The 27,500-nt window shown below is 43.0% G+C and overlaps 2 protein-coding genes across 2 annotated transcripts in view; one reads left to right on the forward strand and one right to left on the reverse strand.

Annotated features, from left to right (window-relative positions):
* Nucleotides 1-14,529: 14,529 nt before the first annotated feature.
* On the reverse strand, nucleotides 14,530-22,717 carry cep57l1 (centrosomal protein 57, like 1). The gene is made up of 11 exons (XM_084453416.1): nucleotides 22,581-22,717; nucleotides 21,767-21,938; nucleotides 21,412-21,615; nucleotides 21,071-21,192; nucleotides 20,532-20,648; nucleotides 20,198-20,275; nucleotides 19,823-19,906; nucleotides 19,627-19,707; nucleotides 19,128-19,402; nucleotides 18,831-18,975; nucleotides 14,530-15,225 (listed from the first exon to the last, which is right to left on the reverse strand). Exons 1-11 carry the CDS (start codon nucleotides 22,599-22,601, stop codon nucleotides 14,980-14,982), a joined length of 1,545 nt encoding a protein of 514 aa, XP_084309542.1. The 5' UTR covers nucleotides 22,602-22,717; the 3' UTR covers nucleotides 14,530-14,979.
* Nucleotides 22,718-23,633: 916 nt separating this feature from the next.
* The window catches only part of sesn1 (sestrin 1), a 47,190-nt gene continuing 43,323 nt past the window's right edge, over nucleotides 23,634-27,500 (forward strand). The window contains exons 1-2 of the mRNA XM_084453508.1: nucleotides 23,634-23,695; nucleotides 24,939-25,253. Of these exons, the coding sequence (XP_084309634.1) occupies nucleotides 24,963-25,253 (291 nt within the window). The 5' untranslated portion in view covers nucleotides 23,634-23,695; nucleotides 24,939-24,962. The remainder of the gene's footprint in view (nucleotides 23,696-24,938; nucleotides 25,254-27,500) is intronic.

The raw sequence follows: 27,500 nt of genomic DNA on the forward strand, positions 1-27,500 counted from the left end.
CATGGGTGGCATATCTCTGATCAGAATTGCTTGTACTACATACCTGTAAATGTTCATGAAGATTCTAGATAGAAATAAATTTGGTCTGAAAAAAACCCCGCCATACATAGCCCTTATGTTTTTTTTCAGGTGGAGATAATTAAATTTGTCTCTGCTCGGCCTAGGAATGGACTAGACACCCATGGATGGCATATCTCTGATCAGAATTGCTTGTACTACATACCTGTGAATGTTCATGAAGATTGTAGATAAAAATACATTTGGTCTCGAAAAAAAAAAACGCCATACATAGCCCTTATGTTTTTTTTCAGGAGGAAATAATTAAATTTGTCAGTGCTCTGCCTAGGAATGGACTAGACACCCATGGGTGGCATATCTCTGATCAGAATTGCTTGTACTACATACCTGTAAATGTTCATGAAGATTGTAGATATAAATAAATTTGGTCTGAAAAAAAAACGCCATACATACCCCTTATGTTTTTTTTCAGGTGGAGATAATTACATTTGTCACTACTCGGCCTAGGAATGGACTAGACACCCATGGGTGGCAGATCTCTGATCAGAATTGCTTGTACTACATACCTGTAAATGTTCAAGAAGATTGTAGATAGAAATACATTTGGTCTGAAAAAAAAAACGCCATACATACCCCTTATGTTTTTTTTCAGGTGGAAATAATTAAATTTGTCAGTGCTCGGCCTAGGAATGGACTAGACACCCATGGGTGGCAGATCTCTGATCAGAATTGCTTGTACTACATACCTGTGAATGTTCATGAAGATTGTAGATAAAAATACATTTGGTCTGTAAAAAAAAACGCCATACATTGCCCTTATGTTTTTTTTCAGGTGGAGATAATTAAATTTGTCACTGCTCGGCCTAGGAATGGACTAGACACCCATGGATGGCATATCTCTGATCAGAATTGCTTGTACTACATACCTGTGAATGTTCATGAAGATTGTAGATAAAAATACATTTGGTCTGGAAAAAAAAAACGCCATACATGCCCCTTATGTTTTTTTTCAGGTGGAGATAATTAAATTTGTCAGTGCTCGGCCTAGGAATGGACTAGACACCCATGGGTGGCAGATCTCTGATCAGAATTGCTTGTACTACATACCTGTAAATGTTCAAGAAGATTGTAGATAGAAATAAATTTGGTCTGAAAAAAAAACGCCATACATACCCCTTATGTTTTTTTTCAGGTGGAGATAATTACATTTGTCACTACTCGGCCTAGGAATGGACTAGACACCCATGGGTGGCATGTCTCTGATCAGAATTGCTTGTACTACATACCTGTGAATGTTCATGAAGATTGTAGATACAAATAAATTTGGTCTGAAAAAAAAAACCGCCATACATGCCCCTTATGTTTTTTTAAGGTGGAAATAATAAAATTTGTCAGTGCTCGGCCTAGGAATGGACTAGACACCCATGGGTGGCATATCTCTGATCAGAATTGCTTGTACTACATACCTGTAAATGTTCATGAAGATTGTAGATAGAAATAAATTTGGTCTGAAAAAAAAAACGCCATACATAGATAGCTCTTATGTTTTTTTTCAGGTGGAGATAATTAAATTTGTCAGTGCTCGGCCTAGGAATGGACTAGACACCCATGGGTGGCATATCTCTGATCAGAATTGCTTGTACTACATACCTCTAAATGTTCATGAAGATTGTAGATAGAAATAAATTTGGTCTGAAAAAAAAACGCCATACATACCCCTTATGTTTTTTTTCAGGTGGAGATAATTACATTTGTCACTACTCGGCCTAGGAATGGACTAGACACCCATGGGTGGCATGTCTCTGATCAGAATTTCTTGTACTACATACCTGTGAATGTTCATGAAGATTGTAGATACAAATAAATTTGGTCTGGAAAAAAAAAACGCCATACATACCCCTTATGTTTTTTTTCAGGAGGAAATAATTAAATTTGTCAGTGCTCGGCCTAGGAATGGACTAGACACCCATGGGTGGCAGATCTCTGATCAGAATTGCTTGTACTACATACCTGTGAATGTTCATGAAGATTGTAAATAAAAATAAATTGGGTCTGAAAAAAAAAACGCCATACATAGATAGCCCTTATGTTTTTTTTCAGGTGGAGATAATTAAATTTGTCACTGCTCGGCCTAGGAATGGACTAGACACCCATGGATGGCATATCTCTGATCAGAATTGCTTGTACTACATACCTGTGAATGTTCATGAAGATTGTAGATAAAAATACATTTGGTCTGGAAAAAAAAAACGCCATACATGCATGCCCCTTATGGTTTTTTTCAGGTGGAGATAATTAAATTTGTCAGTGCTCGGCCTAGGAATGGACTAGACACCCATGGGTGGCAGATCTCTGATCAGAATTGCTTGTACTACATACCTGTAAATGTTCAAGAAGATTGTAGATAGAAATAAATTTGGTCTGAAAAAAAAAACGCCATACATACCCCTTATGTTTTTTTTCCGGTGGAAATTATTAAATTTGTCAGTGCTCGGAATAGGAATGGACTAGACACCCATGGGTGGCATATCTTTGATCAGAATTGCTTGTACTACATACCTGTGAATGTTCATGAAGATTGTAGATAAAAATAAATTTGGTCTGTAAAAAAAAAACGCCATACATACCCCTTATGTTTTTTTTCAGGTGGAAATAATTAAATTTGTCAGTGCTCGGCCTAGGAATGGACTAGACACCCATGGGTGGCATATCTCTGATCAGAATTGCTTGTACTACATACCTGTGAATGTTCATGAAGATTGTAGATAAAAATAAATTTGGTCTGAAAAAAAAACCGCCATACATACCCCTTATGTTTTTTTCAGGTGGAAATAATTAAATTTGTCAGTGCTCGGCCTACGAATGGACTAGACACCCATGAGTGGCATATCTCTGATCAGAATTGCTTGTACTACATACCTGTGAATGTTCATGAAGATTGTAGATAAAAATAAATTTGGTCTGGAAAAAAAAAACGCCATACATACCCCTTATGTTTTTTTTCAGGAGGAAATAATTAAATTTGTCAGTGCTCGGCCTAGGAATGGACTAGACACCCATGGGTGGCATATCTCTGATCAGAATTGCTTGTGCTACATACCTGTGAATGTTCATGAAGATTGTAGATAGAAATAAATTTGGTCTGAAAAAAAAACGCCATACATACCCCTTATGTTTTTTTTCAGGTGGAGATAATTACATTTGTCACTACTCGGCCTAGGAATGGACTAGACACCCATGGGTGGCATATCTCTGATCAGAATTGCTTGTACTACATACCTGTGAATGTTCATGAAGATTGTAGATAAAAATACATTTGGTCTGTAAAAAAAAAACGCCCATACATACCCCTTATGTTTTTTTTCAGGAGGAAATAATTAAATTTGTCAGTGCTCGGCCTAGAAATGGACTAGACACCCATGGGTGGCATATCTCTGATCAGAATTGCTTGTACTACATACCTGTGAATGTTCATGAAGATTGTAAATAAAAATAAATTTGGTCTGAAAAAAAAACCGCCTTACATAGCCCTTATGTTTTTTTTCAGGTGGAGATAATTAAATTTGTCACTGCTCGGCCTAGGAATGGACTAGACACCCATGGATGGCATATCTCTGATCAGAATTGCTGTACTACATACCTGTGAATGTTCATGAAGATTGTAGATAAAAATTAAATTTGGTCTGGAAAAAAAAAACGCCATACATGCCCCTTATGTTTTTTTTCAGGTGGAGATAATTAAATTTGTCAGTGCTCGGCCTAGGAATGGACTAGACACCCATGGGTGGCAGATCTCTGATCAGAATTGCTTGTACTACATACCTGTAAATGTTCAAGAAGATTGTAGATAGAAATAAATTTGGTCTGAAAAAAAACCCGCCATACATACCCCTTATGTTTTTTTTCAGGTGGAGATAATTAAATTTGTCAGTGCTCGGCCTAGGAATGGACTAGACACCCATGGGTGGCATATCTCTGATCAGAATTGCTTGTACTACATACCTGTAAATGTTCATGAAGATTCTAGATAGAAATAAATTTGGTCTGAAAAAAACCCCGCCATACATAGCCCTTATGTTTTTTTTCAGGTGGAGATAATTAAATTTGTCTCTGCTCGGCCTAGGAATGGACTAGACACCCATGGATGGCATATCTCTGATCAGAATTGCTTGTACTACATACCTGTGAATGTTCATGAAGATTGTAGATAAAAATACATTTGGTCTCGAAAAAAAAAACCGCCATACATAGCCCTTATGTTTTTTTTCAGGAGGAAATAATTAAATTTGTCAGTGCTCTGCCTAGGAATGGACTAGACACCCATGGGTGGCATATCTCTGATCAGAATTGCTTGTACTACATACCTGTGAATGTTCATGAAGATTGTAGATAAAAATAAATTTGGTCTGTAAAAAAAAAACGCCATACATACCCCTTATGTTTTTTTTCAGGTGGAGATAATTACATTTGTCACTACTCGGCCTAGGAATGGACTAGACACCCATGGGTGGCAGATCTCTGATCAGAATTGCTTGTACTACATACCTGTAAATGTTCAAGAAGATTGTAGATAGAAATACATTTGGTCTGAAAAAAAAAACGCCATACATACCCCTTATGTTTTTTTTCAGGTGGAAATAATTAAATTTGTCAGTGCTCGGCCTAGGAATGGACTAGACACCCATGGGTGGCAGATCTCTGATCAGAATTGCTTGTACTACATACCTGTGAATGTTCATGAAGATTGTAGATAAAAATACATTTGGTCTGTAAAAAAAAACGCCATACATTGCCCTTATGTTTTTTTTCAGGTGGAGATAATTAAATTTGTCACTGCTCGGCCTAGGAATGGACTAGACACCCATGGATGGCATATCTCTGATCAGAATTGCTTGTACTACATACCTGTGAATGTTCATGAAGATTGTAGATAAAAATACATTTGGTCTGGAAAAAAAAAACGCCATACATGCCCCTTATGTTTTTTTTCAGGTGGAGATAATTAAATTTGTCAGTGCTCGGCCTAGGAATGGACTAGACACCCATGGGTGGCAGATCTCTGATCAGAATTGCTTGTACTACATACCTGTAAATGTTCAAGAAGATTGTAGATAGAAATAAATTTGGTCTGAAAAAAAAACGCCATACATACCCCTTATGTTTTTTTTCAGGTGGAGATAATTACATTTGTCACTACTCGGCCTAGGAATGGACTAGACACCCATGGGTGGCATGTCTCTGATCAGAATTGCTTGTACTACATACCTGTGAATGTTCATGAAGATTGTAGATACAAATAAATTTGGTCTGAAAAAAAAAACCGCCATACATGCCCCTTATGTTTTTTTAAGGTGGAAATAATAAAATTTGTCAGTGCTCGGCCTAGGAATGGACTAGACACCCATGGGTGGCATATCTCTGATCAGAATTGCTTGTACTACATACCTGTAAATGTACATGAAGATTGTAGATAGAAATAAATTTGGTCTGAAAAAAAAAACGCCATACATACCCCTTATGTTTTTTTTCAGGAGGAAATAATTAAATTTGTCAGTGCTCGGCCTAGGAATGGACTAGACACCCATGGGTGGCAGATCTCTGATCAGAATTGCTTGTACTACATACCTGTGAATGTTCATGAAGATTGTAAATAAAAATAAATTTGGTCTGAAAAAAAAAACGCCATACATAGATAGCCCTTATGTTTTTTTTCAGGTGGAGATAATTAAATTTGTCAGTGCTCGGCCTAGGAATGGACTAGACACCCATGGGTGGCATATCTCTGATCAGAATTGCTTGTACTACATACCTGTAAATGTTCATGAAGATTGTAGATAGAAATAAATTTGGTCTGAAAAAAAAACGCCATACATACCCCTTATGTTTTTTTTCAGGTGGAGATAATTACATTTGTCACTACTCGGCCTAGGAATGGACTAGACACCCATGGGTGGCATGTCTCTGATCAGAATTTCTTGTACTACATACCTGTGAATGTTCATGAAGATTGTAGATACAAATAAATTTGGTCTGAAAAAAAAAAACGCCATACATACCCCTTATGTTTTTTTTCAGGAGGAAATAATTAAATTTGTCAGTGCTCGGCCTAGGAATGGACTAGACACCCATGGGTGGCAGATCTCTGATCAGAATTGCTTGTACTACATACCTGTGAATGTTCATGAAGATTGTAAATAAAAATAAATTTGGTCTGAAAAAAAAAACGCCATACATAGATAGCCCTTATGTTTTTTTTCAGGTGGAGATAATTAAATTTGTCACTGCTCGGCCTAGGAATGGACTAGACACCCATGGATGGCATATCTCTGATCAGAATTGCTTGTACTACATACCTGTGAATGTTCATGAAGATTGTAGATAAAAATACATTTGGTCTGGAAAAAAAAAACGCCATACATGCATGCCCCTTATGGTTTTTTTCAGGTGGAGATAATTAAATTTGTCAGTGCTCGGCCTAGGAATGGACTAGACACCCATGGGTGGCAGATCTCTGATCAGAATTGCTTGTACTACATACCTGTAAATGTTCAAGAAGATTGTAGATAGAAATAAATTTGGTCTGAAAAAAAAAACGCCATACATACCCCTTATGTTTTTTTTCCGGTGGAAATTATTAAATTTGTCAGTGCTCGGAATAGGAATGGACTAGACACCCATGGGTGGCATATCTTTGATCAGAATTGCTTGTACTACATACCTGTGAATGTTCATGAAGATTGTAGATAAAAATAAATTTGGTCTGTAAAAAAAAAACGCCATACATACCCCTTATGTTTTTTTTCAGGTGGAAATAATTAAATTTGTCAGTGCTCGGCCTAGGAATGGACTAGACACCCATGGGTGGCATATCTCTGATCAGAATTGCTTGTACTACATACCTGTGAATGTTCATGAAGATTGTAGATAAAAATAAATTTGGTCTGAAAAAAAACCCGCCATACATACCCCTTATGTTTTTTTCAGGTGGAAATAATTAAATTTGTCAGTGCTCGGCCTACGAATGGACTAGACACCCATGAGTGGCATATCTCTGATCAGAATTGCTTGTACTACATACCTGTGAATGTTCATGAAGATTGTAGATAAAAATAAATTTGGTCTGGAAAAAAAAAACGCCATACATACCCCTTATGTTTTTTTTCAGGAGGAAATAATTAAATTTGTCAGTGCTCGGCCTAGGAATGGACTAGACACCCATGGGTGGCATATCTCTGATCAGAATTGCTTGTGCTACATACCTGTGAATGTTCATGAAGATTGTAGATAGAAATAAATTTGGTCTGAAAAAAAAACGCCATACATACCCCTTATGTTTTTTTTCAGGTGGAGATAATTACATTTGTCACTACTCGGCCTAGGAATGGACTAGACACCCATGGGTGGCATATCTCTGATCAGAATTGCTTGTACTACATACCTGTGAATGTTCATGAAGATTGTAGATAAAAATACATTTGGTCTGTAAAAAAAAAATGCCCATACATACCCCTTATGTTTTTTTTCAGGAGGAAATAATTAAATTTGTCAGTGCTCGGCCTAGAAATGGACTAGACACCCATGGGTGGCATATCTCTGATCAGAATTGCTTGTACTACATACCTGTGAATGTTCATGAAGATTGTAAATAAAAATAAATTTGGTCTGAAAAAAAAAACGCCTTACATAGCCCTTATGTTTTTTTTCAGGTGGAGATAATTAAATTTGTCACTGCTCGGCCTAGGAATGGACTAGACACCCATGGATGGCATATCTCTGATCAGAATTGCTGTACTACATACCTGTGAATGTTCATGAAGATTGTAGATAAAAATTAAATTTGGTCTGGAAAAAAAAAACGCCATACATGCCCCTTATGTTTTTTTTCAGGTGGAGATAATTAAATTTGTCAGTGCTCCGCCTAGGAATGGACTAGACACCCATGGGTGGCAGATCTCTGATCAGAATTGCTTGTACTACATACCTGTAAATGTTCAAGAAGATTGTAGATAGAAATAAATTTGGTCTGAAAAAAAACCCGCCATACATACCCCTTATGTTTTTTTTCCGGTGGAAATTATTAAATTTGTCAGTGCTCGGAATAGGAATGGACTAGACACCCATGGGTGGCATATCTTTGATCAGAATTGCTTGTACTACATACCTGTGAATGTTCATGAAGATTGTAGATAAAAATAAATTTGGTCTGTAAAAAAAAAACGCCATACATACCCCTTATGTTTTTTTTCAGGTGGAAATAATTAAATTTGTCAGTGCTCGGCCTAGGAATGGACTAGACACCCATGGGTGGCATATCTCTGATCAGAATTGCTTGTACTACATACCTGTGAATGTTCATGAAGATTGTAGATAAAAATAAATTTGGTCTGAAAAAAAAACCGCCATACATACCCCTTATGTTTTTTTCAGGTGGAAATAATTAAATTTGTCAGTGCTCGGCCTACGAATGGACTAGACACCCATGGGTGGCATATCTCTGATCAGAATTGCTTGTGCTACATACCTGTGAATGTTCATGAAGATTGTAGATAAAAATAAATTTGGTCTGAAAAAAGAAACGCCATACATACCCCTTATGTTTTTTTTCAGGTGGAAATAATAAAATGTGTCAGTGCTCGGCCTAGGAATGGACTAGACACCCATGGGTGGCATATCTCTGATCAGAATTGCTTGTACTACATACCTGTAAATGTTCATGAAGATTGTAGATAGAAATAAATTTGGTCTGAAAAAAAAACGCCATACATACCCCTTATGTTTTTTTTCAGGTGGAGATAATTACATTTGTCACTACTCGGCCTAGGAATGGACTAGACACCCATGGGTGGCATATCTCTGATCAGAATTGCTTGTACTACATACCTGTGAATGTTCATGAAGATTGTAGATAAAAATACATTTGGTCTGTAAAAAAAAAACGCCATACATACCCCTTATGTTTTTTTTCAGGAGGAAATAATTAAATTTGTCAGTGCTCGGCCTAGGAATGGACTAGACACCCATGGGTGGCATATCTCTGATCAGAATTGCTTGTACTACATACCTGTGAATGTTCATGAAGATTGTAAATAAAAATAAATTTGGTCTGAAAAAAAAAACGCCTTACATAGCCCTTATGTTTTTTTTCAGGTGGAGATAATTAAATTTGTCACTACTCGGCCTAGGAATGGACTAGACACCCATGGATGGCATATCTCTGATCAGAATTGCTGTACTACATACCTGTGAATGTTCATGAAGATTGTAGATAAAAATTAAATTTGGTCTGGAAAAAAAAAACGCCATACATGCCACTTATGTTTTTTTTCAGGTGGAGATAATTAAATTTGTCAGTGCTCGGCCTAGGAATGGACTAGACACCCATGGGTGGCAGATCTCTGATCAGAATTGCTTGTACTACATACCTGTAAATGTTCAAGAAGATTGTAGATAGAAATAAATTTGGTCTGAAAAAAAAAACGCCATACATACCCCTTATGTTTTTTTTCAGGTGGAAATTATTGAATTTGTCAGTGCTCGGAATAGGAATGGACTAGACACCCATGGGTGGCATTTCTTTGATCAGAATTGCTTGTACTACATACCTGTGAATGTTCATGAAGATTGTAGATAAAAATAAATTTGGTCTGTAAAAAAAAAACGCCATACATACATACCCCTTATGTTTTTTTTCAGGTGGAAATAATACAATTTGTCAGTGCTCGGCCTAGGAATGGACTAGACACCCATGGGTGGCATGTCTCTGATCAGAATTGCTTGTACTACATACCTGTAAATGTTCATGAGGATTTGTAGATAGAAATAAATTTGGTCTGAAAAAAAACCCGCCATACATAACCCTTATGTTTTTTTCAGGTGGAAATAATTAAATTTGTCAGTGCTCGGCCTAGGAATGGACTAGACACCCATGGGTGGCATATCTCTGATCAGAATTGCTTGTACTACATACCTGTGAATGTTCATGAAGATTGTAGATAAAAATAAATTTGGTCTGGAAAAAAAAAACGCCATACATACGCCCTTATGTTTTTTTTCCGGTGGAAATTATTAAATTTGTCAGTGCTCGGAATAGGAATGGACTAGACACCCATGGGTGGCATATCTTTGATCAGAATTGCTTGTACTACATACCTGTGAATGTTCATGAAGATTGTAGATAAAAATAAATTTGGTCTGTAAAATAAAAACGCCATACATACCCCTTATGTTTTTTTTCAGGTGGAAATAATTAAATTTGTCAGTGCTCGGCCTAGGAATGGACTAGACACCGATGGGTGGCATATCTCTGATCAGAATTGCTTGTACTACATACCTGTGAATGTTCATGAAGATTGTAGATAAAAATAAATTTGGTCTGAAAAAAAACCCGCCATACATAACCCTTATGTTTTTTTCAGGTGGAAATAATTAAATTTGTCAGTGCTCGGCCTAGGAATGGACTAGACACCCATGGGTGGCATATCTCTGATCAGAATTGCTTGTACTACATACCTGTGAATGTTCATGAAGATTGTAGATAAAAATAAATTTGGTCTGGAAAAAAAAAACGCCATACATACCCCTTATGTTTTTTTTCAGGAGGAAATAATTAAATTTGTCAGTGCTCGGCCTAGGAATGGACTAGACACCCATGGGTGGCATATCTCTGATCAGAATTGCTTGTACTACATACCTGTAAATGTTCATGAAGATAGAAATAAATTTGGTCTGAATAAAAAACGCCATACATACCCCTTATGTTTTTTTTCAGGTGGAGATAATTAAATTTGTCACTGCTCGGCCTAGGAATGGACTAGTCACCCATGGGTGGGAGATCTCTGATCAGAATTGCTTGTACTACATACCTGTGAATGTTCATGAAGATTGTAGATAAAAATAAATTTGGTCTGAAAAAAAAAACCCGCCATACATACCCCTTATGTTTTTTTTCAGGTGGAAATAATTAAATTTATCAGTGCTCGGCCTAGGAATGGAATAGTACTAGTATAGTAGTGATAAACCAGCACCACCCCATTAAGGGGGAACTGTTCGCTGCCACCACCTTTTTTTGACCTGGTATAGTCCGGTGTCAGAGGTCAGGCTACACACACCACACAACACTATACTACCTCTCTGAGTTCTGTCATTTGCTCGCATGGCTTCTCCTATCACCGTTATGCCGATGACACCCAACTGGTCCTGTCATTTCCCTTTTCTGACATACAAGTGGAGATACGCATAGCTGGGTGCTTGGGACCGGGACCTGGCCATCACCATTGAAGACACAGTGGTGACGCCGACTCAGACTGTGAGGTATCTGGGTGTTACCCTGGACAACCAACTGTCATTCACCGCACATATCACATCCGTCACACGCTCCTTCAGATTCATGCTTTACAACATCAGGAGGATTCGCCCTTTCCTCACTGGTGAAACGGCGCAGGTGCTCATCCAGGCCCTGGTCATCTCTCACCTGGACTACAGCAACTCCCTTCTTGCTGGAGCCCCGTCATCAGCCATTACACCCCTGGGACTTTTCCAGAAAGCTGCTGCTTGTCTGGTGTTCAACCACCCCAAGTTCTCCCACACAACTTCCCTTCTCGGTTCCCTACACTGGCTCCCTGTAGCAGCTCGCATCCAGTTTAAAACTCTGGTACTAGCCTACAGGGCAGTGAAAGGAACAGTTCCCTCCTACCTCCAGGTCATGGTCTAACCCTACACCCCCTCCTAACCACTTCACTCTGCTACCTTGAGGCGATTGGTTGCCCCGTCACTCCGAGGCCCCTGCAGTTGAGTCGCTGCCCATCTTTTGCCGCAGGCTCAAAACTCATCTCTTCAAGAAGTACCACCACGATCCTTCCTCTTAAGCACCTATTGTATTTTAAAATTGCTATTCTTGCACTTTGCCTTCAGCAAACACAAGCAACACATAGAAAACAGAGCTCACTGCAAACAGAGGCTCACGGGCAGTTGGTGTTCACAGAAAAATGGAGGTACATGGACATCTGCACAAAGACCCTCTGATAATGAAAACAGTGCTTTACCTTTCCATCTTTTTTTCCTCCTCCCACACACACGCGCACACACACACACACACACACACACACACACACACACACACACACACACACACTTGCACTCTCAGCCCCTCTGAGCTTCAGAACCCTTGCCAGGAGACCAGCAGAGTGCCAGGGAGCTGCTCCATCCCCCAACACACCTGCTAAACCTGCAGCACAGGTGAGTCATAATTATCTGTTTCTACAGCACACATGAGCACAATAGCACAGGTGAGTAAGCACCTATTGTATTTGCATTTTGACTGTAACACTAGATTACGCTGTTGGTCACTACTACACTTCTGCTACTTATGTTAAATGCAATTATTGTAAGTCGGTTTGGGTAAAAACGTTGCTACATGACTGTAATGTAATGAGTAATATAGCTGTTACAACATCATAGGTGAGTTATAATAGACCTGTTACAAGCTTTAGTCACACGCACACACACGCAAACACACACACACACACACACACACACACCCTGTCACTCTCCCTCACTTGAGCTCAGGTAGAGGAACCTCTTTTACATCTCTTTATCTCTACTTAATCTGAAGCTTTCATGTGTTTGTGTCCCCCCCAGCTACTGTACTTATAATCACTCCATATTTGAACTTGTACTACAGGCGTGATTATCCTTTTTAATGTTTGTGTGTGTTTTGTGTTCATACAGGAGAGAAGGCTTACCACTGTGACCAGTGTGAAAAGAGTTTCACTCAGTCAGGTGAATTAAAGACACAATAGCGTGCTCATACAGTAGAGAAGCCGTACCACTGTGACCAGTGTGGGAAGAGCTTCACTAGAGAGAACAAGCTCAGGACACACCAGCGTGTTCATACAGGGGAGAAGCCATACCACTGTGACCTGTGTGGGAAGAACTTCAGCCAAATGGGTGATCTCAAGACACCAGCGTGTTCATACAGGAGAGAAGCTGTACCACTGTGACCAGTGTGGGAAGGGCTTCACTAGAGAGAAAGATCTCAGGACACACCAGCGTGTTCATACAGGGTTGAAGCCATACCACTGTTCCCTGTGTGGGAAGAACTTCAGTCAGAGACATTGGTGTTCTGGTAAGAGTCAAGATCCAGACATCTAGACGCTGTCACACCCCATCCTGCGCCATAGAGTCTGAGACTGTCCTTCCTGCCCAGTTTGTCTCTCCTTCGGTGCCCTCTGTAGGTCTCTGTGTTTGTGTGTGTGATTCTCTCCCCGCCCGAATTAGCTTCACCTGTTCCAAGTTCAATTGAGTTTGTCATCTGTCCACTACAGAAGACTATAGCTGTTTATTATTACTACATCAAAGAAGGAATAAATGGGGTTTGTCAGTAAAAACATGTAATGTTCTATGTTCATGTTATGTAACTAATGTATGCATAATAACTGTAATTTACACATTTTGTATAAGTTAAAAATATTAAATACATTTATTTAACATATACTGTAAGTCGTATCTTGATTAGTCTGACTCAAAGGATGTAGGTTTTAGGGGATAAGCCTTGTCATTCGGTATCAGTGGCACCGATTCATGTGGTCGGCCAATCAATGGCGATGGGAGATTCTCCCAGACTATGTAAAACAACAGCCTACCAACCACTCTGCCGAAGGCAATTATAAATAACAATAAATAATACATTTAATTTGAGGATGCCTTTCAGGACACCCAAGGTCGTCTTAAAATGCATAAAATCTGAATCGTATATGATCATAAGTAACCTTAAAACAGGGCTAAACATGCATTTTCCCTTTACTACTCCTTTAAGAGAGCATGGAACATAAGAACTGCTAAATTATTTACATGTAATATGGCTTGAAGAAGATGGCTGGAGCTATTAGTTAACTTTTGATTGTAATGGAATGTCTGTTGTGGAATGATTGTGTTTATGTTTACTATTGATGTGTCTTGTAAGTCTTGCAGACCAAAACTTACTGGAGAGCAGTAGGTCTTAAAAGTAGCCTGTATTATTCTGACCATTAAAGTGGAGGTGCCCATCATGACCAAACACTGCCATCTAGTGGGATAAGAAGAGTAGTGAATCAAATGCACTGTACTATCGCTACTGCCCAAGCAGTACCCTAATCTCTGCGGTATGTTCCAGGGCACCTAGACTACCCTAAAGATGATTCATACGAGAATTAAATATACTTTGTGTGCAGATATGTGTGCAGATATGGAGTTTTTATTAGACAGAAATGCTACAAAAAAACACTACAGTAATCAACTCAAAACATAAAAAATCATAAAATTGTTAATGTAGAATAAAACAAATATAAAGCTGTATGACACAAACACATATAAGGAAGAGGCTCCCAAACATCTCTGATACCCTGGACAGAATCATCTACAGCAGGACACAAATTATTTACTTTCCAGTTTACAGACAGACATTTAATCATCATATTCAGTGTTTAGAGAAAAAACAAATCTGCCTTGTTTGTCCGTGTAGAAAGATGGCCGTTGACTAACGCAGCGCGAACCGAGTCGGTCCGACAGGAAAGCGGTCCACACCGAGCCGGCGCTGAACCACCCTGAACATGGAAGCTTGTCATCCCCATCTCCTGTTGGTCAATCAACAAGCAAGATCCTTTACAAAGACTTGAGACCGTCGCTGAATCTCAAGAGCCCTTCAAGACTCCTTTCTCCTCCCACATGGGAGGAACCTGTCCAAGGCTCCTCCCCTCACACCCGCCACAGAAGACATAAGAAACAGGGGAAGGGTACTTTTGAGATTCCCCCGGCGTTTGGACGCCCACAGACACAACGCAACCTTCTACTCTTCCAGGGTAAACCCTCCAGATTTGACACGGTTGCGTTGATGACGACCCGCGCAGACAAGCAAGCGACACATGCATACATCTATTTAATCACGTCATTTATTTCAGAGATCTCCTCAAAACGGGGGCGCGGGGGCTATCTCTCCCAGGTGATGTCATCCCTTCGCAGGCTGGTGCGGAGTCTCTGGGTCTCCCTGAGGAACTGCAGGTTCTCCTGGCTCGCCCCTGCCCTCCCCCGTCCCTCCTGCCCGCTGGACTCCTTGACGGGGGAGGGAGGCGGAGGCCTCGCCCCCGCCCCGGCCACGCCCCCCTTAACCCCGCCGTCCTCGCTGGCTGCCCGTCCTCGGGCCTTCGGGGGCGGGGCCTGTGTTAGTGTGTGGACCTGAGGGAGGAGAGAGGACAGGAGAGGATAAAAGATTATACTATTTAAGAAAAAAAACAAAAAACTGACGAACAATGTCATACATTTTATAATTTATATTATAAAATTCCTTAAGAATTCAGAATTTCAGCAGTTTGAGATTGTCTCACAATCAAATGAATCATTATTATTATAAAGATATGGAACAATGTTTTGTAATGCCGATGTCAGGTGAAGGGTAGAAACTTCCCATAAAACAATCGATTCCTCTCCGTCTGTGTGTGTGTGTGTGTGTGTGTGTGGTCGAAAGATCTGGATCTTCCCTAGAAGGATTGAGGTCTCCTGGTGCAAACTCTCCTACTCAACTTTCCTTGGCCGGGTTTCCCGATAAAGAACCTTCTTAAGGAACCCTTCTTAAGCAATTCTTTGTATGGGAGTTAAGAAGTACTTTGGAGTTAAGTTCTTCTTAATTCGTTCGGGAAACCCGGCCCTTATTGGTTTCTGACTCAATCAACACTACATTGATTGTATTGACTGTTTTATTTTACTTGACTGCGGGTTGTGCAATATGCTGCCATTGCTATTTATTGTCTACTTAAATTCATGTGTTGAGGATGATTGCGATGTCTGTCTTGTGTCCACAACAAATTTCCCCACGAGGACAATAAAGTATATGAAATGAAATGAAACTTTCTGTTTGCGCCGACTCTCCCACCCCTGGTGAACTAGAGGTCCTATCTGAGGCCCATTCAGACTCAACCCAGGAATCGCAGGGTGAAGATGAGGAGAGTGGAAGTGAGGATAGGAGAGGCAGAGCGGGAACAGGCCCCTGAGGCCTCGAAGGCAGCCCAGGAGCAAGAGACTGTCTGAAAGCACTAATAAACAGGACCAGTCGTCGGTGACCATCACCCCTAGAGGTACTGGGAAGGAGAAACTGGATCCTAACGTGGTATCAGCAGACTAACCTAAACAAACACAGGAGGGATCAGGAACTGACAAAGCATGAAATGGAGCGAACTAGGAAGATCAAGAAGGCCGAGCGGAAAGAAAAGAAGTCAGGACCGTGTTCCCAGATCATTGTTCCTGAGCCCCCAACCAGCTCCAAGCCTGAGAGAAAAGTAACACCAGCAGAGAAAAGGATTTAGGTTCAGGGGACAAATGATTCTGGGAAAACAGACCAGGGAGTTGTGAGACCTAGAAAACGCAGCCCTACTGTAAGGAGAAGTGACCCAACCTGAGACCGTGGTGACAGGGACAGGCACTGGTCTCAGCAGCGCCCTGTACCACACTGGTTTCCTAAGATGGGAACTCCTAGAAGAGAGTCGGCACCCCCATGCCGCCTGCTGGAGGATCACCGAGGGATTTGGACTGCTCCCAAGAAACAATGCGAGTCAAGAACGCACCACTTTGGACCTTGGAAACAGTTCAACCCAAGGGAGGACTGTGCCAGGCCCAGGAGACAGTTTGAGTCAAGGAGGGACCGCTGAAGACATGGAGGACAAGACTATTCCAGAGTAGATCGCCCGAGGTTCCCGCTGCCGCCACCTAAGACCCCCACAATGGAGGGACATGGGTCAGGGGTCAAGGGGGACTCTGAGCAAGTGGCAGCGCTACCAGTCATCTGGGGCATCGTAGGACTCAACTGATGAAGACTGGTAAAGAACAAATCAACAGTATACAGCCAGCAGCTCGCATTCAATCATTTAGTCATTAAAAGGAAAACGTGAATTGTATGTTATTAATTAAGTAATACCGAATAAGAAATGAATGATTAAAATCATGTGTTTACATCCTACATTTAACCAGTAATAAGTACAGTGGTTGATTGTTAAACAGTGATTATAAGATGATGTTTATGTGTTTAGATAGAGAGGGATGAGCCCATGTATGCTTGCTGTAACTCTAATCAAAGAAGCCTGCATTTATGTAGAAACAATGGAGGCATTGGGTAATAAGCCCTGGTTACTGTAAACCTCTACATTGGCACGAAGGGGGAGGAGATTGATCGGAAACTGAGCAATCATATGACTATTATACTTACTATAAAGCACCACTCTGATGTAATGTGAAGACCCCCATTGCATTTGGTTGGTTGATGTTTAAGTGATGAGGCGTAGAGGAGGGTATAAAACATTGATGCACTGAAGGTTCGAGGGGGTCCAACACTCGGGCCACCTTTTTCAACAATTGGACCGAGTCCCCCAACACCTGCCTTAGAAGGACGATGGACAAATTGGAAGGAGTGGATGAAGCCGGACTGAACAAACAACCGACTCTCTGAGCAACGAGTGAATGAAGGGGTGACTAGAGAACAGAGTAGAGTAGAGAACAAGCGAGTAGAGAACAAGCAGAGAACATTTTTGAGGTAAACTTTCACAACATCTATCAGAGTTAGGCGATCCTTCTCTGCAGCGGATGATCAAGGAGAAGAGGCTGAGTCCCCCCCGTGAAGAGGGACTGGAGACACACACTCTCCACCAGCAATAGTGGAGGAATCCCCTCTGTAACTGACCTTTTCAAGAATAAGCTCTGGAGCTGGAATAAGTACAAGGAACTGTGTGTTGTAACATAAAGAGCTTAATATCTTCAAAGGGACGTTTGAGCGATCTCCCTTCCTGCTGAGTGACGGATTGAAAGGTTCTCTCTCTATCACGCGCTGGACCCGTCCTAAAAGTGGAGCAACCTCCCTTCGGAGTCATGTCGAGATCGGACGCCGTGGAACGCTGACGTCGCAAGGGCGGCGTGCGAGTAGAGCGCAAGAACGATTGCTCGTCGTCATGGTAACCGCCGTGGAAGGAACCCGGGGAGGATCGATACGGTTCGGTGAGCGGCGAACAGAAGAGATCTCGCACGTCTAATAACTCACGCGCTGAACAGGTTATGTAAAAAGGTTATATAAGCTCACGTTCATGGTTCCCGTGGTGGGAGAAGAACTCGGTAAATAATCCACACGGAACAGAGCATCCCTCCCCTCTACCGAGGGGATTTCTTCTGTCACCCTCCAACCGCGAGAAGAGGAAGTCACGCCCACACAGGATCAGGGCGTTGGCTCACCAGTCATCGTTTCATGAAGAAATCCTTTCCAATGTCCATTTGGTTCTGTAGGTACAGTTTTTATGAAGACAGGCCATCTTTTAGATTCTCTCTCCAACCACTTATCCATTATTATATGTTGATTTGATCTAATTATATCCCATATATTGCATGAATCTGCCTAGCAATATTTCTATTCTTCTCTATTATTCTAAATAAAACGCATATTGAGCATTATAAAACGTTAATTATCTCCTGTCATTCACTGTTCATTAAATGGATTAGCCATCTAATTAGATCACCTCACGGAGAAGAGCAGTCGTTAACCAGTAGCAACCCCTGACGGTAACTCCCTTCTCAGGTCGTTGGGAGGGTGCAGTGGGGGTGGAAGCAGGGTGGACTCTGGGACGTAGACTGTTAGCGGACTGGGCGAGTCTTCTCATCCTGCCCGAGTAGGCTATCAGAAACCCACACTTGGGGAGAACCAGGTGGGCTGATAAGTGACACCTTGAACGTGGGGGCGGGCGGACCCTTGTATAAAGGGCAGCGGAGACAGTGTGTGTGTGTGTGTGTGTGTGTGTGTGTGTACGTACGGTCTCCTGGTGTTTGCGGAGCTTGCTGATCTGGACCCCCTTCTCCTCCATCCTCCTGACCAGCAGCTCCAGCTCTCTCTCCAGGTCGTCCCTGTGCTCCCGACCACGCGTCTCGTCTATCTGACGCACCAGCTCCTGGTGCTCACTGACACACACACACACACACACACAATTTACAATGTTTGTGTGCATATAATGCTCAGGTGGTATTCTGGGCTATCTATATACTACACTGTAACTAACTAAATAACACACACACACACGCGCGCGCATCAGGGTCAGCGGTGGGACACTCACAAGCTCATCTGCCCCAGTTCGTCCTGCAGGGCCAGCAGCAGGTCGGAGAGCGAGCCCAGGGGCGGAGCTGCGTGTCCCGGCCCGGCCCCCCGGGGAGAGGAGGGGCCGGGGGGGGAGGAGGAGGAGGAGGACAGGGCCTTGTGGAGCCCCCTCCTGGCGGCGCAGTTGGCCCTGCGCAGGGAGCGCACCCTCTCGCACAGCTGGGGCTGGTGGTGCTTCATCATGTGCAGAACGCTCTGCACGTTGGCGTGCACAGAGTGGCTGGGGCTGGTCGACTGAGAGAGGGAAACAGAGTGGGAGTGTGTGTGAGACACAGAGAGAGAGAGAGAGAGAGAGAGAGAGAGAGAAAGAGTGTGTGTGTGTGAGATAAACATCAGTACCAGAGACAGCAAAAGAGACATGGTCAGATAAGATTAGCCGTGGAACATTCAGTACTCAAGAGGAGAGAGAACGGGTTCTCCATCCTCTCTCTGTGGAGCAGTGTGGAAGGCAGACATACCGTTCCGGCTACGAAGGGCAGCCGTTTGGCCTTGGGGACGCCTGGCGCTGCTGCGCCGTTCTGTCTCGCCGAGCCGCTTTTCTGAGGGAGAGAAACGGACCGACAGCGGTAACATTTTGCTACGTGAGTCATGTTCCGGACATCAGATAGACCCATCTCTTCCGGCGGTGGACGTTATGTTAAGGAGTGGACCTACCTTGGATTTCTTCTTCTTCTTCGGTTTGACCTCTTTGGAAACCGCAGGACACAGGCGGAGGTTAGTCTCCAGCTCCCTCTGCAGCTGTGGTTACAAACAGGAAGCAACAGCCTGGTTACAGGAAAGAACCCTCAACATTACCCAGTAAGGGGGGAAAGAGTTTAAGGGTTAAAAGTTGACAATATATTGTCTGTATTTTTGTACCTATGTTGATATTGTAAACATAAAATTAATATTGTAAAAAAAACACACAAAAAAAACACATTACCCAGCAAGAGTGTGTATGTGGGAATTCCTTACTGTGTGTGTGTGTGTGTGTGTGTGTGTGTGTGTGTGTGTGTGTGTGTGTGCGCGGATGTGTGAGATGTGAGTGACCTCATCCGCTTTCTCCTGCACAAGTTTGCGTTCGTGTTCCTCCTCCAGTAGTTTCTGCTCCAGCAGCTCCATCTTCCTCTGACGAGAACAGAAACGGCATGTGACATTTTCTCAGGAACGGCAGTGAGAGACAGAACACGAACGCCTCTCCGGCTTTTCCCAGAGGAACCTTTTTCGAACGTGTACTTTGCCATTTTCATCCTTGTCCTTAAAAAGGCACTACCCGTCAACACTCCTATTCTTAAGACACCCAACAAGCCTTGTTTAGAAACTGATAAATGGATGTTGTTGTTGTTGTTGTCACCAACTGATCTGTGTGTCATGGGTGGCTCACCTCAGCAACTGACTGGGTCCTGTTCAGTTTCAAGCACTCCCTCTCCAGCCTCTCCAGCTTCTCCAGCTGAGCGTGGCCGACCGGGCTGCTCTGGGGCCCCTGGCTCTGCAGGGACGCCTGCCGTTAGAGGGGTGACGGGAGCAGGCAAACACAGATGAGGGTCCGCTTACGTTTTCACACGGGTTAAAAAAAAGTAGTTTCAAGGAATCAAGATCAAGATTCCTTTTATCTGTCACATGTAATGTACGGTGTATAGTCACAGTGAAATGTTGCTGCCGGCTTAAGGATTATGCTACAGACAAACTCTAATACTCAATTTCCAAAGTACAAATTTACAAGTATGAAATTTACATAAAATGGTCACATTATCGAGTTCTATTATCAATCCTCCAGCAACTTCGGTTGCGTCGGTCAACTCAACGGTTGAGAGATAGCGAGCCGCGGTCGCTAAATCGGTTCTCTCTTGTTCAGCTGGCTGTGGTTGAGGCCAGCGCAGACTTGGGGAGGGGGGGGGGTCACATACTGTAACAGAACCATACCTGTTTCTCCACCAGCCCGTTCCTGTCCTTCTCGGCGTTCTGCACCATCTTCCTCATGTACTCCAACTGCTTCTCCAGGAGCTGACACCGAGCCTCCGCAGTCTGCAGCTGCGTGACCAGCTCTGAATACAGACACACACACGCAAACACACACGCAGACAGACACGAAGACACACAGACACACACACAGATTAGTCTGTGATGCTGAATTCTGTCACACTACCTGAAGCTGTCCTCATAGCCATGTTAGGGCTGTCACCACTATTGTAACAGCAGAGCTCGTTTGGAATACACAGTGATTGTTAAGATCTTGAGGTTACACTCAGGCAGACCCAAGCTACCTTTCCTCTTCGAGCCGTCTCGGTCAGCAGTGTTCTCCGTGGTGCTGCCGTGTGGAGGCAGGTTCTGCTGGTTCTGCCGGGCGGTGGAACTCTCATAGCTCTGTGCGGCCTGGGAGATCTGACTCACGTTCCTCTCCGCCTGCTTGCGCTCCAGCTCCAGACGCCGGATCTTCTCTTGGAGGGTCTTAAGTGCAGCAATGACTGCTGTGGGATGAGTAGGGGAGGGATTCAAAGTTCAAACCGACATTAAAATGGTATTCCATCTCTATGACACAAACACTGTTAGTTACAGGACTGCACTTTTGACTAGTGTGACAGGTAGGGACAAAGGTTTGTGGTATTTATCATAGCCTACCTTTACTGCCAGCATCGGGCGTAGTCCTGTACGCCTGTGAAGTGATGTTCTGCAGGTTCATGTTGGTGGGAGGAGGAGCAGGGTCTTCCTGCACACGCGAGGGGAGTAGTATCCTGTCAGGAGGATGGTAGTAGCTCCCGATGTAACTGTTTTTGGAAGGGGAGTCCAGAATCTACAATGGGGAGACAGCGGAGAATGTTAGAACTGGGCATTCATGAGTAATTCAACTTATTGAGCGATTCAATTTATTAATTCATGACGCTAAAATGCATTAGCTGCAGCACCCCTCTTTTCTGGCAGGCTGCACATACTGCACTAGAATGCACTAGAATGTACTAGAGTAGCTAGCCTAGCTTAGCATAGCCTGGGTCCAGACCGCCCACTCCACGGATTGTTACGAGTTAGATCAATATGTCGTAACGTCTGTATAAAAGCGTCTACTAAAATGAATGTAGTCTAATGTAATGTGTGTTTGAAAATAAACTTGGAAACCCAGTAACACACCCAACGTTCCAGCTAGCTGGCGAGCTTAAGATCAACTCAATTCCCTAACAAATTAACGTTAGCTTGAAAATATTGTTAGCTAATGCTTATGTGTAAAACACTAGGAAGCAAGACAACAAGCCCCTTTATCGACTCAACAGTTAAGAGAGACAGTGCTAGTGTTTTGTTAACGCTAGCTAGCTAACAGAGACGGTGCAAGCCATCTGTTAACGTTAGCTAGTGGCTAGTTATCTAGCTAGCTGCTTCGAGTGGGATGGCTAGGTAGCTGGCTAACCAAAACAAACACATTATTGTGTCTCCGATGTCTTACCTGATCTTGATAGGACTCCATAACAAAACACAACTTTCGCTATCAGGCCAACCAATCTATTTCCTAGCTAGCTAATTAACTTATTCCCATGTCGTTTGCCGTGGCTGTTTTGCTAGCTAGCGTTCCAGCTGTCAGTGAGTTCTCACCAAGTCACCATTTAAATTTCCCTCCTCCTCGTTGGCTTTACCGCTCTGAGGTTGCGCCTGCGCAGTGGAGCGCTGTGCTCTCGCCAGGCCGCAGCCTATAGGTTCTGGAGAAGCATACATAACCTTTCACTTTTTTCTTTTTATAATAAACTGACTGAAAATAATAGCTATTTATTGTAGCAAAATCAGAATTAAATAGAGTGAAATAGAATAATATTGAAATATAATTAAATGTAAGTGTGTGTGCGTGTGTGTGTGTGTGTGTGTGTGTGTGTGTGTGTGTGTGTGTGTGCGTGCGTGTTTTAGTGTACCTAGTTGCTTTGTGAAAAATAGTGCTCTAAACACAAATAAAAAGAAACAGACTAGTGGAATATCATGAGCATCAGCAAAATGTAAAACATATAGACTTTAATCTTAGGAGCTATCATCATCATCATCAAATTATGGATGAATGACCACACAGCAGTTCGTTTTTGCACAGCAATCACCTGCTATTGTTAGGAGTATAATCTTTCCCTCTCTGACATTGTATGAAAACAAATGTTGTTTCCTCCAACGTCCAAATGTTTGCACATAGTACATTGTTATTTGCACACAGATCTCGGTCAGTTTCTGATAAACATGGGAAAGGGGGGCCAAGGACCCCTCGATATTTTACCAAAATCCTGGGATTTGTAGTTTTTAATAGCTATTTATTCTATTATTTAAGCGAGTGGGCGATTTTTGAGAGAATCAAACTCCCATGAATCCCTGCCATGAGATTCACGCCTTGCGCGAAGCTCATTGGTTTAAATCTACATATAACCCGCCTATACTGTCCTATGTAGCGGCCGATTGGATACTCGTCTTGCCAATCAACGTCAACCCAAGTCGGCTGTGTAGAAATTCTGCTTCTGTCTCTGAACGCTCGGTGCAGAGCCAAGACGTCCTACGGCTGGAAGACCTCCTGAGCAAAAGCATGTGAATAAAGTAAGTCGACTATTTACATATGACACTCTTTGTTTGCAAGTAATTCCCAAATATGTGTCATGGTTCTTGTACAGATGGTTACGTGCCGTGTCGTTGTTATTGTAACCAGCTGAATGATGAAGGCTTGTGCCAGAGAGAGAGAGAGAGGGGAGAGAGAGAGAGAAAGAGAGAGAGACGATGACTGACTGTATGGACTAGGCTATGCTAGCAAAGGTATGGAAGTTGTTTTTCAATCAATCTTAATCTCAAATGGTGAAATTATACATAATTCCATGTTTGCAATTCCTCTCCCTAAATGGGTAGGATATGCATTTTTGTAGTCTTAAAAAAAGCTAAATTCAGGGTAGGCTAATAACTAATTGTTATAATGTCCATGCCGAATAAGCATAATGCCTATCAATTTGGAAAAGAAATAGCAAAGTGCGTTTGCATTTCCTCTGTAGCCTACCGCAGTAGCCTACCACACTCACTGTTATAATTAAATAATTAAATCTAAATGTTCAAGTAAGAAATACAATAATGTATCATGTTTGCAATTTAATTATCTTGTTAGGGTAGAAGAAATTGTAACAAAAAGAAACGGAACTGTTTGCATACGATCACCTTAAGGCCCAATGAGAACCATCCCAAAGTGCAATTACTTTTTTGGAAAATTGTCATATCACAACTGTTGGAACTAGCTAACCAACTGTTGAGAAAAGTTGCATAGTTGAACTAATTCCTATCCACCTGCGCCATTGAATCGTTAGCTTTTCGGCGGCTCAGCTAGCAACGGTCTTTATGTATGGTGGTCATTTCCCCCTATTTTTGATTGTTTATTTTTGCAGGGACAGGGCACATTTAAATGGTAATTGAACCGGAGTTAGCTATAGATAATTAGCTATAGCAGCTAATTTACATGTCACCCCCGGCCTTGTAGGCTACGTTGGAAAGTCGCGAGGAAGATCGAACCCAGCGTGGACAAGTGAGGGCGGAAGCAATACTCACACGAGCGATGCAATGACACATATTCTCTTCCCAGATCCCGGCTCTACAGTCGCCTTGCACAATTCTTGTCCCTTATCCAGTTGTGTGCACATAAAACGTCTGCCTGTTTTTTTTTATCTCTCTTGGCAGAGTACCATAATATGTTGTTTTACTGCTTGAATGCGACGAGGGCATCGTAAATATTAGTCATAACAAAAGCTCACATAACAGAAACAGACCAGTTTCTTCTTCATATTAAACGTGTTTGTTTTCTTAGCCCGTCGCAGGAAGTCAAGAGAATATGAACATGATGGACGACCAGGAGGATCAGGAGGCCGTGGGCAGATGGGACGCGCTCGGCAGCCGCGACGCTGGCTCCAGAGAGGCGGCGATGGAGCACATTCGGCAGGAGGTGATGCGGAAGGCGGAGAGCATAGGGCCGATACCGGCCACCACCCCCTCGCCCCCCGCCGCGACAGGACATCCGACCAGCGACCTGAACGACATCTTGGCCCGTCTCCTCATGCTGTCCAAGCGGTGCCCCTTCGATGACGTCAAAGAGCGTTGCCTTTGGCTCCTGAAGAGTGTCCAGGTAGGACAGTTATCCTGAAGGTGTCTTCTGCAATATGCTTGGCTCCCAGTAGGCTAGTGCTACATTACATTACTGTCATTTAGTAGCTTTTGTCCATGCCGACTTACAATAATTGCATTCAAGAGTAGCAATATATAAATACAATCGTTGCTTTAGATGGAGGAGCCTTGTAGTATTTCTTGAAGAAACTGGAAAATACATTCCACAAATGTTCGCAGTTCGAAGATTGGTTACTTCAGCATTTTCGTCGTCTATGCATTTTGTCAACTGGACATGAACCCATTTATCTTTGTCTTGTCCATTTCGTCTTAATGCCTATGCGCTTACAGTCTTTCATTAATGCCTGCCGTCACCCTCGGATGATTGTGTTGTTATCCCTCCAAGTCTGGTGCGGGCCCACAACACCAGATCACCACTGACAGGAGGGAAAGACGAGGCTGCCTGCGATAAGTCTGGATATACGGAGACAAGTGAAAACCGTAGGCCTACATAGTGATGTAACACAGAGGGGGCTACGTGCTCGTGGCTATAGGATTATTTTAGTCCTGTGTCACCAACAATATATGATTGTTCAGTCGCTGGTCTATAGAACCAAGGTAAACCTTAGCTTTTGTCTATAGTTACGCCACAGCCGTTCAGCTTTAGGTAAACACGGTGGACTAATGGATAGGCGTGCGCTGCAGCGTGTGTTATTAACTGCAGGTGTTATAACCGCACTATCCTATACAGAGAAAATGGGATTACTAATTTCTGTTGCCACAGAAAAAACAATCCTCTGAATAACAAACAAAGAATAGCTCCTGACGACAGGTTATCTGATTCATGTATTACAACATGACTGAGAAGCGCCTTTCACACTGGTACTGCGGCGCGCTGCTGCTTGCATGACTCGCCTGTTCGATTTGGTCAAGGTTAGTCAGTCTGGCTTACACTTCCTGGTTTGCCAAAATAGCCTTTTCTACCTTTAGCTGTGCACCGCCACTGTAGCTGCAGTGCTCACGCCGGCTGTCGCGGGAGAGGGCCTGCCGAAGTCTGCGTTTATGAGCCCTGTGTGGCGGCGGTACTGTTCGCAACAGTTCCGCGGTAACCTCTGACCCCGCCCCCCCCCCCCCCCACTCACACACACACATCTCGCTCTTCTCCCTGCCGGAGGGTGAGGATGATGTTCAGACAGACCGCTAATTCTGACGGATCGGACGATTAAATAAGAAAACTTGGACTGCAGCCAGCCTTGCCTAATCACAGCCTCCTACTCGCCCCCCCCTCCCTCCGCCTCCTTCTCCTCTCCAATCACAAGGCTCCCTGCCACAGGCAGAATAATTCCTCTCGTTTACTAATCCCCTGTAGCTAACATCTGTCGGATCGTATCACTTGTTGGAACACTAGCGTGCTAGCGTCACTGTAGGTAGACTGTTTATAGATTCGACATATAGCCACATTGAACTATGTACTGCGCCTTGAACGAAGGACGGAATGCAGTCGGGTGAAGTTCCGAAAACATGTACCCCGGGGAAAAGCCTTGAATTAAGTCATTTATGTTCTTTCAACAAAGTTATACCCACCAATTCTGACACGACTGCTGTTTTGCAGTACTGACACCGACCTCATCAAAGTCTGCGCCATATTTGTGATCGGCTAGACCGGGACGGTGATTGAACAGGCAAAATTTTGGCCAGAGCACAAACAGATATCTCCTGAGCATTGCCAGACTGCTCCGTGGTAGAGAAACAGGATGTTTGCTCCCAAAAAGACAGACAGGGCTTCTAGTTCGCTTTTTTTTGTCTCACTTGAATGCCTCGTTTTCATTCCACTTCAAACTGAACTAGTCTTGTAACACAAAACAGGGTCGGTGTTCAGTTTGTTTTTCAAGCCCCCCCGCCCCCCCCCATGTGTGAGAATGTAGGCCAAGCAGTGCTGACAGTTGCAGGGTCGGGGCTGCAATGTTGACTGTGTGGGTGTTTAGTTCCCCCAGTGTTGGGGGGTGAGAGGTTATGGGGGCATGGTCTAAAACAGGGCTTTGGTGGGGTGGGGACCGGAGGGGTCGAGTTCCCACAAGCTGGCCCCATGTAGGGGTGGAGTGGGATCATCTCCTAGGGGTCAGGCCCGCGTGGCCGAGCTGTCCGCCCAGCGTGGTCAACATAAGCAGATTCTGTCAGAAGGTCAAGCCGGGCTTGTTTAGGCAGTGGGCTTTCATTGGAGGCCATTGACTCGATGCATGTAGGAGCACAGCCCCCAGATATACAAACT

Source organism: Borostomias antarcticus (assembly GCF_949987555.1).
Source record: "Borostomias antarcticus genome assembly, chromosome: 19".
In the NCBI taxonomy this organism is placed as follows: Eukaryota; Metazoa; Chordata; class Actinopteri; order Stomiiformes; family Stomiidae; genus Borostomias; species Borostomias antarcticus.

Excerpts from the sequence above, each read along its gene's own strand:
- cep57l1 (XM_084453416.1), bottom strand. The coding sequence starts at position 22,601 with ATGGAGTCCTATCAAGATCAG. Across the intron at positions 21,939-22,580 it reads TGGAGTCCTATCAAGATCAG|ATTCTGGACTCCCCTTCCAA; the intron begins GTAAGACATCGG and ends TCCCCATTGTAG. Across the intron at positions 21,193-21,411 it reads AGACGGCTCGAAGAGGAAAG|AGCTGGTCACGCAGCTGCAG; the intron begins GTAGCTTGGGTC and ends GTCTGTATTCAG.